The sequence below is a fragment of the Meriones unguiculatus genome, chromosome 20 (genome assembly GCF_030254825.1).
Source record: "Meriones unguiculatus strain TT.TT164.6M chromosome 20, Bangor_MerUng_6.1, whole genome shotgun sequence".
Lineage (NCBI taxonomy): Eukaryota > Metazoa > Chordata > Mammalia > Rodentia > Muridae > Meriones > Meriones unguiculatus.
Genome location: NC_083367.1, coordinates 39,458,033 through 39,473,399, shown reverse-complemented (window position 1 = coordinate 39,473,399; position 15,367 = coordinate 39,458,033). Strand labels below are relative to the sequence as shown.

Sequence of the window (15,367 nt, the reverse complement as noted above, 5' to 3'; positions counted from 1 at the left end):
TATCATGATGGATTTTCATATGTGGAACCATCCTTGGCCTACTTGATCATGGTGAATGATGAATTTGTTGTGTTCTTGGATTTGGTTTCAGTTATTTTATTTAATATTTTTGTAATGATGCTCATGAGTGAAAATGATTTGAAGTTCTTTCCTTGTTGAGTCTTTGTGTGGTTTAGGTACACACAATTAAACCTAGTTCACGGTGACTGTGGTTTATAGAATGAGTTTGGCAATGGGGAACTTAATTTTTTAAAATAATCAAATGTATGGAAGCATACCAATAGTAAAGTAATATCAGAAGTGTTTGCATTCTCTCACCACTACTTTTAAGGAGAGCATTCTCTTACAGATCTGGTAGAGATATTTGGCTTGATAAAGCTTTGAGAAGATCAGACATATCCTGAGATTGTGTGCTTTATATTTTGAGTTCATTTATAAGTTAGACTTAAATTACATTCTGATGTTAGGTTCTTTGGTTGGAAATGAAAATCATGACAAGTTTCAGACCAGACCTTTTAGGTATAAGTGTGTAATCTTTCAGAAGCACATACACTGTTGTTACTAATTTCAGAGAGCCACTCAGTAGTAACTCAGGGAACCCTCACTCATAGAGACCAGGTTATTCAAACTGTACATCAAATACCAATAGCAAACCTAAAGAGTTTCTTATTTTTGCTAGAATAAAAAAAAGAAGCTAATAAAAATACAATATATTATTGAATATATACGTGGACACTTTCTCCAAATTGTTATGAAATCCCCTGAGGATGGCTAGCTGAGCAAACTTGGATAGTTTTGTTGACCTCTGTGTAGCTGCATTTTCTCATTTGTATGTTGAGACTTGTGATAACCCTTCCCAATGTAATTACAGGAATGTATACTTAACAATTTACTCTTTGTTTCCTCATATTTAACAAGATGATTTAAAAGTCACCTCATTGAAGTATTATGATATTTATATAACAAAATCTATGTCATTCACTATATATTTGTCAGAGTAAATATACACATAAGATATTTAAATGGGGATATAACCTAGAGCCCCTGCTTGGATGTAGCCCATGGTAGCTCAGTATTCAACTGGGTTCCCTAGTAAGGGGAAGAGGGACTGTCTCTGACATGAACTCAATGGCTGGCTCTTTGACCTCATACCCCACTGCGCCATGGAGGGAAGGCAGAGGAGGACATTGTAGTCAGTCCTGAAGATACCTCATAAGGTAGGGTCAGATGGAAGGGGAGGAGGACTTCCACTATTAGTGGAGTTGGAAAGGGGTAGGGAGGAGATGAGGGAAGGTAAGATTGGGAGGAATTGAGGGTGGGGACTACTGCTGGGATACAAAGTAAATAACATCTGATAAATATAAAAATTAAAAATTATAAAAAGATATTTAAATAGTTTTTCATGCATATTGACCTCTCAGTAATTATTATTCAGTATTGTATAATACTTCACAATGAAATTAATTCATATTTTTTTCTTCTAGGTGAATAATTATGGACAATACAAATGAATATTTGTTAAACTTTAAAGGATTTAATTTTAACAAAAGATTGGTGAACACTGAGGAGTTAGAAAAGATGGAAGATATTGAAATTCGCGATGATGATGTCTTCCTCATCACCTATCCAAAATCTGGTAATGCCAGGAATAGGCCAAATGCTAATAATATCTCCTTTATGTTATTCTTGTGTGTGAGAAATTGGTTCTTGTCCACTCAACAAGAGCATTTACATAATATTTGCAGAAACCTACATTTACATAACAATTTATGGTCAGATAAAATATAAATGAAACTCAATGTATAGGACAGAAATCTACCATGAATGCATATACTATACATTCTGATGCTGAGTAGGAATGTCAAAGAAATGAGATGTGCAGCATACAGCCAAGAGCCAACATTTGGTCGGCTCTGACCTGTTCACTCTGGTGGACAGGAATGGCACATTCAGAAACCTTTTCTTTTTATTGCAAATGCTTCTTTTTTTTTTTTTTTCAATACAGTTTATTCAGGAACCTTGAACAATCCTCGGACCCTGGGGAAAGCCAGCCCACAGCTTAAATAGCCTCTGGGTAGCTAACCCAGGCGTGCCACGTGGGCAATGCAGATAGGTCCACATACATGGAAGCAAGCCAGATCCTCAGCCTTAGCCAAATGTGGAGTTGTTTGTGACAGAGAGCACTCACCATCGAGAAGGTGGAAGGCGGAAACCAGCTCCATCTTTAAGGCGCGACATTACACAGCTCTCTACAGTTCCCCCTTTTTGTTTTAGACGCATCAGGCAAGAGTAGAGGTCTGATCTCTGATATTAGAAATAAATTTTTTAAGATGAGTTTTCTACCACATAGTGTGAACTTCAAAAATATTTCAAAGAATTTCGGTGTACTTCACACAGTTTAAGAAGCACACACACATGCAAACACAAACACATACACAGAAATACACATGCATAAGTACACATGAATTTTCTTTTTTTATTATTAGTTATATTTTATTAACTCTGTATCCCAACTATATCCCACTCCTTCATTCCTTCCAACCCACCCTCCCTTATCTCCCTACCCATCCCTTTCCAAGTCTATTGATCGGGAAGGAATTCCTCCCCTTTCACCTGACCCTGTTTTATCAGGTATCTTCAGGACTGGCTACACAGTCCTTCTCTGTGGCCTAGCAGACTGATCCTCCCTTGGGGAGTGGGGAGGTCAAAGACCATGCCATTGAGTTCCTGTCAGAAATAGTCCCTGTTCCCCTTAAGAGGGGAAACCAATTGGTTCCTGAGCTATCACGGGCTTCATCCAAGCAGAGGTTCTAGGTTATACCAATACATACTCCTTGTTGGAGTGTCAGTCTCAGAAAAGATGCCTGTGCCCAGATATATTTGGTCCTTGTGGAGCTCCTATCCTTTCCAAGTCATACTAACTGCCCCTTCTTTCATATGATTCCCTGCACTCTGCCAAAGGTTTGGTTATGAGTCTTAGTATCTGCTTTGATACACTGCTAGGTAGAGTATTTCAGGGGCCCTATGCCATAGGCTCCTGTCCTGTTGCTTGTTTTCTCCTATGTCTAATGCATCTCCTATTTGTCTTTCTTTTTTTTTTAATTTTATTTTTCTTTTTAGTTACATTTTGTTAACTCTGTGTCCCCGCTGTATCCCGCCCCCTCAGTTCCTCCTCAACCCCACACACCCTCCCTGGTCTCCTCCCTTCCCCTTTCCAAGTCCACTTATAGGGGAGGACCTCCTCCCCTTTCATTTGACCCTGTTTTATCAGGTATCTTCAGGGTTGGCTGTAGAGTCCTCCTCTGTGACCTAACAGGACTGCTCATCCCCTGGGGGTGGGGGGAGTCAAGGAGCCTGACCTTGAGATCCTGTTAGAAATAGTCCTTGTTCCCCTTACTTTAGAAAACTATTTGGTTACTGAGCAACCATGGGCCACATCCGAGCAGAAGTTCTAGGTTATATCCATAGATGGTCCTTGGTTGAGTGTCAGTCTCAGAAAAGATCCTGTGCCCGGATATATTTGGTCCTTGTAGAGCTCCTATCCTTTCCATATCATACTAACTCCCCTTTTATTCATATGATTCCCTGCACTCTGCCGAGGGTTTGGTTTTGAGTCTTAATGTCTGCTTTGAAACACTGCTAGGTAGAGTCTTTCAAATGCCTTTTGCAGTAGATTCCTGTCATACCTTAAATGCACATCCCATTTGTCTTTCTAAATGAGGATTGATCATCTTCGCCTGTGTCCACTTTCTTGATTATCTTCTTTAGGTGTGTAGATTTCATTATGTTTATCATATTTTATAGGACTTTATGAGTGAGTATATACCATGTGTATCTTTCTCCTTCTGGGATACCTCACTCAGAATGATCTTTTCTAAATCCCACCATCTGTCTGCAAATGTAATGATTTCTTTGTTTTTAATTGTAGAGTAGTATTCTATTGTGTAAAAATACCACAATTTTTGTATCTATTCCTCCGTTGAGGGACATCTGGGTTGTTTCCAAGTTCTGGCTATTACAAAGAAAGCTGCTACATTCATGGCTGAGCAAATGTCCTTGTTGTGTACTTGAGCAAATTTTGGGTATATACCTAGGAGTGGTATAGCTGGGTCTTGAGGAAGCACTATTCCTAATTGTCTGAGAAAGCACCATATTGACTCCCAAAGTGGTTGTACAAGTTTATATTACCACCAGCAATGGAGGAGGGTTCCCCTTTCTCCACAAACTCTTCAGCATGTGTTGTCACTTGAGTTATTCATCTTAGCCATTCTGATGTAAGGTGAAATCTCAGGGTTGTTTTGATTTGCATTTCCCTGATGGCTAATGAGTTTGAGCATTTTCTTTAAGTGTTTCTCTGCCATTCTATATTCCTCTACAGAGAATTCTGTTTAGTTCCATACCCCATTTTTTAATTGGATTACTTGGTTTGTTGCATTATAACTTTGTTAGTTCCTTATGTATGCTGGATATCAGCCCTCTGTCAGATAAAGGTTGGTGAAGATACTTTCCCCGTCTGTACACTCTCATTTTGTTCTGACGACAATGTCTTTTGCTTGACAGAAGCTTTTCAGTTTCATGAGGTCCTATGTATTGATTGTTGCTCTTAGAGCCTGTGCTGTTGGTGTTCTGTTCAGGAAGTTATCTTCTGTGTCAATGAGTTCTAGGCTCTTCCCCATTTTTTCTTCTACACAATTTAGAATATCTGGTTTTATGTTGAGGTCTTTAATCCATTTGGACTTTAGTTTTGTGCAGGGTGATAAATATGGATCTATTTTCATTTTACCGCATGTAGACATCCAGTTGGACCAGCACCATTTGTTGAAGATGCTGTCTTTTTTCCATTGAATGATTTTGGATTCTTTGTCAAAAATCAAGTATTCATAGATGTGTGGGTTTATTTCTGTGTCTTCTATTCGGTTCCATTGATCCTCTTTTCTGTTTCTATGCCAATACTATGCAGTTTTTTTTACTATTGCTCTATAGTGCAGCTTGAGAATGGGGATGGAGATATCCCCAGATAATCTGTTCTTGTACAGGATCGTTTTGGAGATTTTTTTTCTCCATATGAAACTGAGAATCTTTCTTTCAAGGTCTGTAAGGAACTGAGTTGGATTATATACCTAGGAGTGGTATGGCTGGATCTTCAAACAATAAGGACAGTTGCTCAACCATGTTTGTAGCAGCTTTATTTGTAATCACCAGAAGCTGGAAACAACCCAGATGCCCCTCAACTGAAGAATGGATGCATAAATTGTGGTACATCTACACAATGGAATATTACTCTGCAATGAAAAATAAGGAAATCATGAAATTTGCAGGTAAATGGTGGGACCTGGAAAGGATCATCCTGAGTGAGGTGTGCCAGAAGCAGAAGACACACATGTTATATACTCACTCATATAGTCATATAACATAGGATAAACCTACTAAAATCTGTACATCTAAAGAAACTAATCAAGAGAGAGGACCCTGACTAAAATGTTCAATCCCCACCCCAAAAGGCAAAGAGGATGGACATCAGATGAAAACAGGAAACAACATAGAAACCTGCCACAGATGGCCTCTGAAAGGCTCTGCCCTACAGACTATCAAAGCAGGTGCTGAGACTTAGGGCCAACTGTTGGGCACAGTGCATGGAATCTTATGTAAGAAGTGGGAAATAGTAAGATCTGGAGAGGACAGGATCCCCACCAGGAGAGCAACAGAACCAGAAAATTTGAACACATTGGTTATCCCAGAGACTCATACTCCAACCAAGTACCAGACATGGAGATAACCTAGAACCCCTGCACACATGTAGCCCATGGCATTTTAGTGTCCAAGTGGGTTATATAGAAATGGGAAGAGGGACTGCCTCTGACATAATTTGATTGGCCTGCTCTTTGATCACCTCCCCCTTAGGGGGGAGCACCCTTACAAGGCCACAGAAGATGGCAATGCAGCCACTCCTGATGAGAGGAGGACCTCCCTTATCAGTGGACTTTCAGGGAAGTGCATGCGTGAAAAAAGGGAGGGAGGGTAGGAAGAGGAGGGGAGAAGGTAGGAGCTTATGGGTAGATACAAAGTGAATAAAGTATAATTAATAAAATGAAATGAAATTAAATTAAAAAAGAACTGATTTGGGATTTTGATGGGATTGCATTGAATGGGAAGATTGCTTTTGGCAGGATGGCCATTTTCACAATGTTAATCCTACCAATCCATGAGCACGGGAGTTCTTTCCATCTTCTGATATCTTCTTCAAATTTTTTCTTTAGAGACTTGAAGTTTTTTTTCAAACAGGTCTTTCACCTACTTGGTTAAAGTCACCCCAAGGTACTTTATGTTAATAGTGGCTATTGTGAAGGGTGTTGTTTCCCTGAGATCTTCCTCTGCCCTTTTGTTTTTTGGTATACAGTAGGACTTCTGATTTTTTTGAGTTGATTTTGTATCCTGCCACTTTGGTGAAAGTGTTTATCAGCTGAAGGACTTCTCTGGTTGAATTTTTGGGGTCCCTCATGTATGCTATCATATCATCTGCAAATAGTGACACTTTGACATCTTCCTTTTCAATTTATATCCCCTTCAACTGTCTTATTGCTTTAGCTATGACTTCTAGTACTATGTTGAAGAGATATGGAGAGAGTGGGCAGCCTTGTCTTGTCCCTGATTTCAGTGGGATTGATTTAAGTTTCTCTCCATAGAGTTTTATATTGGCTCTAGGCTTGCTGTATATTGCCTTTACTATGTTTAGGTATGGCCTTGTATCCCTGATCTCTCCAAGACTTTAAACATAAATGGGTGTTGGACTTTGTCAAATACTTTTTCAGTATCTATGGAGATGTTCCTCTGGTTTTTTTCCTTCAGTTTGTTTATGTGGTGAATTACATTGATGGAAATCTGTATGTTGAACCACCCTTGCATGCCTGGGATGAAGCCTACTTGGTCATGGTAGATGATATCTGTCATGTGATCTTGGATTCGGTTTGCAATTATTTTTTTGAGTAGTTCTGCATCAATGTTGTTAAGAGAGATAGGTCTGAAGTTCTCTTTTTTTGTTGGGTCTTTGTATGGTTTAGATATCAAGGTGACTGTGGCTTCATAGAATGAGTTTGGTAATGTTCCTTCTTTTTTTTTTCGTGGAATAGTTTGGAGAGAATTGGAGTTAGCACTTCTTTGAAGGTCTGGTAGAATTCTGCACTGAATCCATCTGGCCCAGGGCTTTTTTGGAACTGAGACTCTTGATGACAGCATTTATTTCCTTGGGGGATATAGGACTATTCAATCTTTCTACCTGATCTTGATTTAATTTTGGTAGATGGACTCTATTTAGAAAATTGTCAATTTCTTTTAGTTTTCCAAATTTTGTGGCATATAGGCTTTAGTAATATGACCTAATGATTGTTTGGGTTTCCTCACTGTCTGTAGTTATGTCCCCCTTTTCATTTATGATTTTGCTGATTTGGATAGTTTCTCTCTGTTTTTTAGTTTGGCTAAAGGTTTGTCTACCATGTTGATTTTCTCAAAGAACTAGATCTTGGTTTCATTGATTCTTTGAATACTTTTATTTGTTTCTACTTGATTGGTTTCAGCCTTGAGTTTGATTATTTTCAGCCATCTGCTCCTATTGGGTGCATTTGTTTCTTTTTTTTCTAGGGATATCAGTTGGGCCATTAAGTTGCTTGTATGCGATGTCAGAAATTTCTTCTTGAAGACACTTAGTGCTATGAATTTTCCTCTGAGCACTGCTTTTATTGTGTCCCATAAATTAGGGGATGTTGTACCTTCATTTTCATTGAATTCTAGGAAGTCTTTAATTTCTTTCTTTATTTCTTCCTTAACCAAGCTGTCATTGAGTAGCAAGTTGTTCAGTTTCCACGTGCTTGTAGACTTTTTTCTAATTCCATTGTTGTTGAATTCCAGCTGTAGTCCATGGTGGTCAGATATAATACAGGGGATTATTTCAATCCTCTTGTATACGTTGACGCTTGCTTTGTGACCAACTATATGGTCTGTGTTGGAGAAGGTTCCATGAGGTGCTAAAAAGAAGGTATACTCTTTTCATTATGGGTAGAGAGTTCTATAGATATCTATTAGGTCCATTTGATTTAGGACCTCTGTAAATGCCTTTATTTCTTCATTGGGCTTCTGTCCAGAAGATCTGTCCCTTGGTGAAAGTGGGGTGTTGAAGTCTCCCACTATTAAGGTGTTGGGATTGATGTGTGAATTGAGGTTTTTAAATAGCATTTTTTAAATTTTATTTTATTAATAACACTTTATTCACTTTGCCGCTTTTAGTATTTTTTCTTTGTTCTGTATACTTACTGTTTTGATTATTAAGTGGCAGAGGATTTTCTTTTCTGGTCTAATTTATTGCATGTTCTGTAGGTTCTGTATTCTTATTGGCCTCTCCTTTAAGTTGGGGAAATTTTCTTCAATGATTTTTTGAAAATATTTTCTGGACTTTGGAGAAAGGATTCTTCTTTTTCCTCTATTCCTATTATTCTTAGGTTTTGTCTTTTTATGTTGTCTTGAATTTCTTGGACATTCTGTGTCAGGAATTTTTTAGATTTAACATTTTCTTTGACAGATACATCTATTTCTTCCATTGTATCTTCCACACCTGAGATTCTTTCTTCCATCTTTTAGTCTATTGGTTATGCTAACATCTATAGTTCCTGTTTTCTTCCCTAAGTTCTTTCTCTCCACAATTTCCTCCATTTGTGTTTTCTTTCATTTTTTAAATTCTATCTTCAAATCTTGAGCCGTTTTGTTGATTTCCTTCACCTGTCTGACTGAATTTTACTGTTTTTCCTTCAATTCCTTCTGTTTGTTTGAACAATCCTCTGTTTCTTTTATTTCTTTCAGATTTAAGCATTTCCTCTCTAAAGGCCACAAATTGTTTGGCTCCAACTTCCTCTGTATCTGTCTGAATTTATCTTCCTCTAGGTCTTTACATATTTTATTTGTTTCCTCTGTTAACCTTTTCATGAGCATAAATGTTAAGTCATCTTCTTGGATTTCAAATATGCTGGGGTGTCCAGAGCTACTTGCCCCTGGATAACTGGGTCTGGAGATGTCATATGGCTCTGTCTCTTGTTGGTTGAGCTTTTATGCTGGCCTCTACCCATTGGGTTATCTTAGGAGTTTGGAGTTAGTTTCTGGTGGTTCCTGGAATCCTGTGGTAGAGAGAATCCCCTTGGCAGGAAGATGCTTCTTCCTGAAGGAAGCCTTCTTAGCTTATTGTGTATAGTATCTGGATGGCCTGTGTTTTTCAGGAGTTGCCGCTGCTCACCTCAGGCATAGAGACCTGAGTGGTAACTGTGGTCCTTGTTGGTTGAGAGGGTTCTCCTCTCACCCGGAGAAGTCCTGAAGACAGCTGCCCTCCTTCTGGGTTTCCTGCTGTAAATTTAGTGATGTGCTGCTGTAATCTCTGTGTCTCATAGTTTGGTCAATTTTGTTAGGGATAACTGGTTGCCCCTTGGGGCAGTATCTGGGGGTTGATTTTGGGTATTCCGAGCTTTTATAGGTCTGAGGTTGGGGCTCTGTGCCCCAGTACCCATCCAGTAATCTGTGGCAGTTGGGTACCACTCTCCTGGTAACAGCAGGCTATCAGGTGCACAGCAAGTCCCTGGGTTAGACCAGTCTGCTGGACCTATTCCAGGAATATACTGGGTGGCCTAATTCTGTCCCCTTTGCTTCTTTTCCTGTGAGGAATTCTCCTGACAGTCTCTAGTGCCCTGGGGCATACAGCTCTGTCTGTGCCAGAGAGCTGAGCGCACAGCAACTGTCTGTGCCCACAGCTGGAGTCCATTTCAATGATGGTGGCTTGTACCCACTGTTCTGTGAGACTTTTTCCAGGGAAAAACTGGGTGACTCAAGTCAGTGCCATTTCCTTCCTTTCATGTGGGGTTTTCTCTGACAGGGACTCTGGGTGTCAGTTGCACTGGGGTGCACATCTCTCTCTGTGTCGGAGAGCTGGGCACACAGCAACTGTCTGTGCCCGTTCCTGGAGTCCAGTTCAATGATGGAGGCTTGTACCTGCTGTTCTGTGAGACTTTTTCCAGGGAAGAATGGGTGACCCAAGTCAGTACCATTTCCTTCCTTCCCTGTAGGGTTTTCTTGCGACTGGGACTCCCAGTCTCTGGTGTTATTTTTGTGCTCACCAAACAGCTTGGGAAGGTGATCAGGACATGCAGGTGTGTGGCTCGGGTCTGGCGACCTAGTGCCTGCGGGACCCAGCATCTCTTCTGGGTTCTGGCTGGGTGACCTGAACATGGACCCGACTGATTCCCACACCGTGGGGGGTTCCTCTCACCTGGGAAACACAATCGCTATTGTTTTAGGGCCCAGAGTTTAGTCTATTGGTCGCTGAACGGAAAATGTTGTCCTGCTCCTCAGGTGCAGTGTTCTCCTGGCGCAGCCATCTTGTACTGTCCATGAATTGAGTTTTAATAATGTTTCCTTTATGAATGTAGGCACTCTTGCATTTGGGGCATAGATGTTCATAACTGTGATGTCCTCTTGGTGGATTTTTCCTTTGATGATAATGTGGTGCCCCTCCACATCATTTTTTGATTAATTTTGGTTGAAAATCTATTTTATTAGGTATTAGGATAGCTACCCCAGCTTGTTTTCTGGGTCCGTTTGCTTGAAAGACATTTTTCCAGCCCTTTACTCTGAGGAAGTATTTGTCTTTGTTACAGAGGTACCTTTCTTGGATGCAGCAGAATGTTGGATCCTGCTTCTGCACCCGTTCTGTTAGTCTCTGTCTTTTTACTGGAGAGTTGAGGCCATTGATGTTGATAGATAATAGTGACCAATGAATGTTAGTTCCTTTTATATTGGAGTCAGTGGTCTTACCATGTTCTATTGCTTTTTTTCTTTTAATTTTTGTTGGGATATTATCTGTTTGCTATGTTTTCTTGGGTGAAGTTGTTTTCATTGGATTGGAGTTTTCCTTCTAGTATCTTCTGTAGGGCTGGTTTGCTGTGTAGATATTGCATAAATTTAGTTTTGTCATGGAATGTTTTGTTTTCTCCATTTATGTTGATTGAAAGCTTTGCAGGGTATAGTAGTCTGGGTTGGCATCTGTGGTCTCTTAGATTCTGCATGACACCTGCCCAGGCCCTTCTGGCTTTCATGGTTTCTGATGAGAAGTCCGGTGTGATTCTGATAGATCTACCTTCATATGTTACTTGGCCTTTTCCCTTGCTGCTTTTATCTTTGTTCTGTAGATTAATGTTTTGACTATGATATGACGTGATGTGTTTCCTTTCTGTTCTAATCTATTTGGTGTTCTGTAGGCCTTTTGTATATTTATAGACATCTATTTCTTTAAATGGAAAAATTTTCTTCTATGTATTTCTTGAAAATATTTTCTGGACCTTGGAGTCTGGAGTCTTTTCTTTCATCAATGGCTATTATTCTTAGATTTTGTCTTTTCATGGTGTCCTTGATTTCTTGGATATTTTGTGTTTGGAACTTTCTGATTTTAATTTTTCTTTGAGAGAAGTATCAATTTCTGCAAGTTTATCTTCAGCTCCAGAGATTCTCTCTTCCATCTCTTGAATTCTGTTGGTGATGCTTACATTTGTGGTTTCTGATCTTTTCTCCAAGTTCTCCAACTCCAGGATTTTCTCCATTTCTTTTTTCTTTATTGATTCTAATTCTGTTCTCATGCCTTGCACCATTTCCTTCTTCTGTTTGAATGTGGATTCCTGTCTCTCTACCATGGTCTCTATTTTTTTTTTTTTTTTGTTCTTTTCCTCTCCATATGCCACTAATTGTATCTCTACTTGAGCCTCTATTTGTTTGGCCATATTTGCCTGTGTTTTTTAAGAATTTTGTCCATTTTCTCTTTCTTTGCCTCCAATTGGCTGGCCAAATCTTTGATAGATTTGTTCATTTCATCTTTAACTGTCTAACTTTGCATGGCTATTGCTCTGAGAGAATTATTTGTTTCCTCTTTATGAGCCTCAAATACTTGGGTAAGCATAGCTTTAAAGTAATTTCCCTGTGCTTCTGATGAATTGGAGTATCCATCAATTTTGGGGGTTGTTGGTGAAGTCATGATGTCCTGATTTATATTGGATGTGTTCTCTCGCCTTCCCCTGACCATTGGCCTATCTGAAACCTTCCCTGTTTGTTTCTGGATTCTGCACTTCAGACTGGTAGTGTATATCTCTGGCATCTGCAGAGTTCTTCAGGAAGCTGAGAGTGGTTCAGCATGTGCATTGGTGCACTATCTGTACCTGTGGGAGGAAAGTACACAGTCGCAGAAGGCCAAATGCAGGCTTGCCTGCACGTGTTTGTGTTTGTATACACTGACAAGTTAAACTTTGGCAGGTTCATAAATATTGGTTTATTGTTAAAAAAAAAACCTTGTTCACGAATAGAAGCTTTTCTTTTTGTTTAGTTTTGTTTTACACTTACAGAACAGCAGTAGCATAACCCTCTCATTTGGGTGGCTTTTTTTAGAGGGTTATTTTCAACCAATCATCACCTATCCCAGTGTTCTGACAGTTCTTATTAGAAAAATTTGGCGAGACAAAATAATTATTCTGAGATTAACTTTAAGTTTCCATTGTATAACCACATCAAAGCCTTATAGAACAAATTTCAATGTATGGACCTGGGATCAATTGATTTTAGATGTTGTACATTCACACACATGAATACACATGAGGTGTATTCTGGCTGTGGTCTGCACTGCCAATCTATCTTATCATGGCAATAAGAGAAAAGGGTAAACAAAGCTCTTCATTCTTTCACTCCCTTGGTTCGGTGCCTTAAATAACCTATTATCTTCTTTGATCCCCTGTTGGGAGGAGTTTTTCTTAGTTCCTCTATGAAGTAACAGGATGGGAAACAGGCCCCCATCCTGTTCTCTCTCTTCCACCAGTTCAGGTGTCTATCTTGTTTGCAATTCTGAATGAGATTTAAACATCCTCACAAGGGCCCTCCTTGTTTAGCTTCTTTAGGTCTGTATCTTTTAGTATGGCTATCCAGGGAATTGAGGCAGATGCTAAGACTCACAGCCAAACTTTGGACAGAGTGCAGGGAATCTTATGGAAGAAGGAGCCCCACTAGGAGACCAATAAAACTAAAAACCTGAGCCCCAGGGGTCCTGGAGAGACTGATGCCCCAACCAAGGACTATATATGGAGAAGACCTAGACCCCTATTCAGATGTAGCCTACAGGCAGTTCAGTCTTCATGTGGGCATCCGAGTAAGGGGAGCATGCTCTGCTTCCATCATGAACCCAATTGCTTGCTCTTTGATCACTTGCTCCTGGTGAGGCACCCTTTCCAGGCTACAATTCTGGCAGTCCTGGTGAGACTCAATAAGCTTTGGGAAGGCTGCAGATGAGGAGAACTCCCCTTTCAGTAGTCTAGGAAAATGGGAAAGAGGTAGGAAAGTTGAGACTGGGAGGAGTTGAGGAATGGGGCCTCAATCAAGATGTATAATAAATAAATTGCAAAAAAAGACTTCTCAGAGTAATCACAATTAAATACTTGGGATCATACACACACAAAATTATCAATGGAGAATTGCTCACTGGTACTGGATGTTCTGGATGAAGGCTAGAATAATGATGAGGGAGTATGATGGGCCATAGGACATGTTATCCTCCTTGCTACATCTCTGGAGTCTGTGACATCTTCCCAAGAATGGTTATTTCAAAATTGCAGGGGCCCTTTCATTAAATTCACTAGTGTCACTTTCTCAGAATAATGAGAGTGAATGCTTAAGTAAAAATATGCATAATGCAGCCATGATCATTCAGGCCTTTACAGCATTGAAGCAGGACAGTCTCCCCAAGCATGGTTGGCTACCCTAAAAAGCTAAAATTTTTCGCTCATGATGCGAGGCTAAGCACTGCACTCAGGGTCAGCCACTTTCAACCCAGAGAAGAGCATGTCTGATTGCATGTGGGTTGATGCCCCAGGTCCCGCCTCTGAGAAAAAGGTATCAGACGGGTCTGATGTTCTTTGGGTGGATGACACCTAAATGAACATCAGTACAAAGTCACAATTTATTTCTTTTTTATTATTATTATTTTATCAGTTACATTTTATTAACTCTGTATCCCAGCCGTGTCCCGATCCCTCATTCCCTCCCAGTCCCTCCCTCCCAATCTATTTCTATATTTCTAATATAGAAATAATCTATTTCTATATATTTCTAATATCAGAGATCAGACCTCTACTCTTGCCTCATGCGTCTAAAACAAAAAGGGGGAACTGTAGAGAGCTGTGTAATGCCGTGCCTTAAAGAAGGAGCTGGTTTCTGCCTTCCACCTTCCTGATGGTGAGTGCTCTCTGTCAAGAACAACTCCACATTGGGCTAAAGGCCGAGGATCTGGCTTGCTTCCATGTATGTGGACCTATCTGCATTGCCCACGTGGCACGCTGAGGTTGGCTACCCAGAGGCTATTTAAGCTGTGGGCTGGCTTTCCCCAGGGTCAGATGATTGTTCAAGGTTCCTGAATAAACTGCATTGAAAAAAAAATATGCACTGGCTTATCATTTTGAATCATCATTAAGTAATAGGCCAGACATTAGTACCATGACATTTGATCACGCCTAGACTGGTTTGAAGTGAAAATGGGTTTGGGTGTTCATATGTATTTCCCAAATATTTTCATTGTGTTCTTCAACACCATTATGATAGTTACTAATACAAAAGTCAGTAAGAAAACTAAAATCCTTGACCTCTTTTTTCCCTACAATGTATTTATAATCCATTGTTGGGGACATGGAAAACTTGGGTTGGAATTAAGAAAGAAGGAAGGAAAGAAAACTGAATTCTTTTCAATTCTGTTATAGCAAATTTCTAAGAAAGTCTTAGAGAGAAATAGAACTGCTTGCAATGCACAGTAAAAAGGCAATGTATAACTTAAATAAATACGTTTATGAAGACCAAGAAGAAATGACCCATAAGGCTCCAGGCATCATCACCACCACTAAAAATATAGTACTATACTATTGCTACTCATTCTGATGCAATTTTAGCACAGTGTGTATATGTGGGGCATAATGATATCATATCTATTAATATCCACAAATAGTATTTGTCCATGAGAAGTAAAGGACTCCAAAAAGACTTTCTTTGGAACAGAAAATCTAGAGGAATAATTTGAGTACTCACTATCAAGAAATTAGAACAGCAGCAACAACAACAAAAAACCCTATACAAATAAAAAGGGAACTCAGGACCTTTGATTATGCTTGTTCTAATCTTATTCCTAAACACAGATAAAAATAAAGCAAAACTATATTTGTTTGTAAATATAAATGAAGTATTAAAAAAAGCATCAGACATTATGATGGATGGTATTACTGTACATATTTATTACTTAAACCTACACCAAGTTTCAAAACAG

General features: G+C 39.5%; 1 protein-coding gene across 6 annotated transcripts in view; it reads left to right on the top strand.

Moving 5' to 3' along the window:
• The window catches only part of LOC132649570 (amine sulfotransferase-like), an 88,130-nt gene that overhangs the window by 51,562 nt on the left and 21,201 nt on the right, over positions 1–15,367 (top strand). For all 6 annotated transcript variants that reach the window (XM_060373640.1, XM_060373639.1, XM_060373636.1 and 3 more), the window contains one exon: positions 1,485–1,636. In XM_060373640.1, coding sequence (XP_060229623.1) covers positions 1,495–1,636 — 142 coding nt within the window. In that variant the 5' untranslated portion in view covers positions 1,485–1,494. The remainder of the gene's footprint in view (positions 1–1,484; positions 1,637–15,367) is intronic.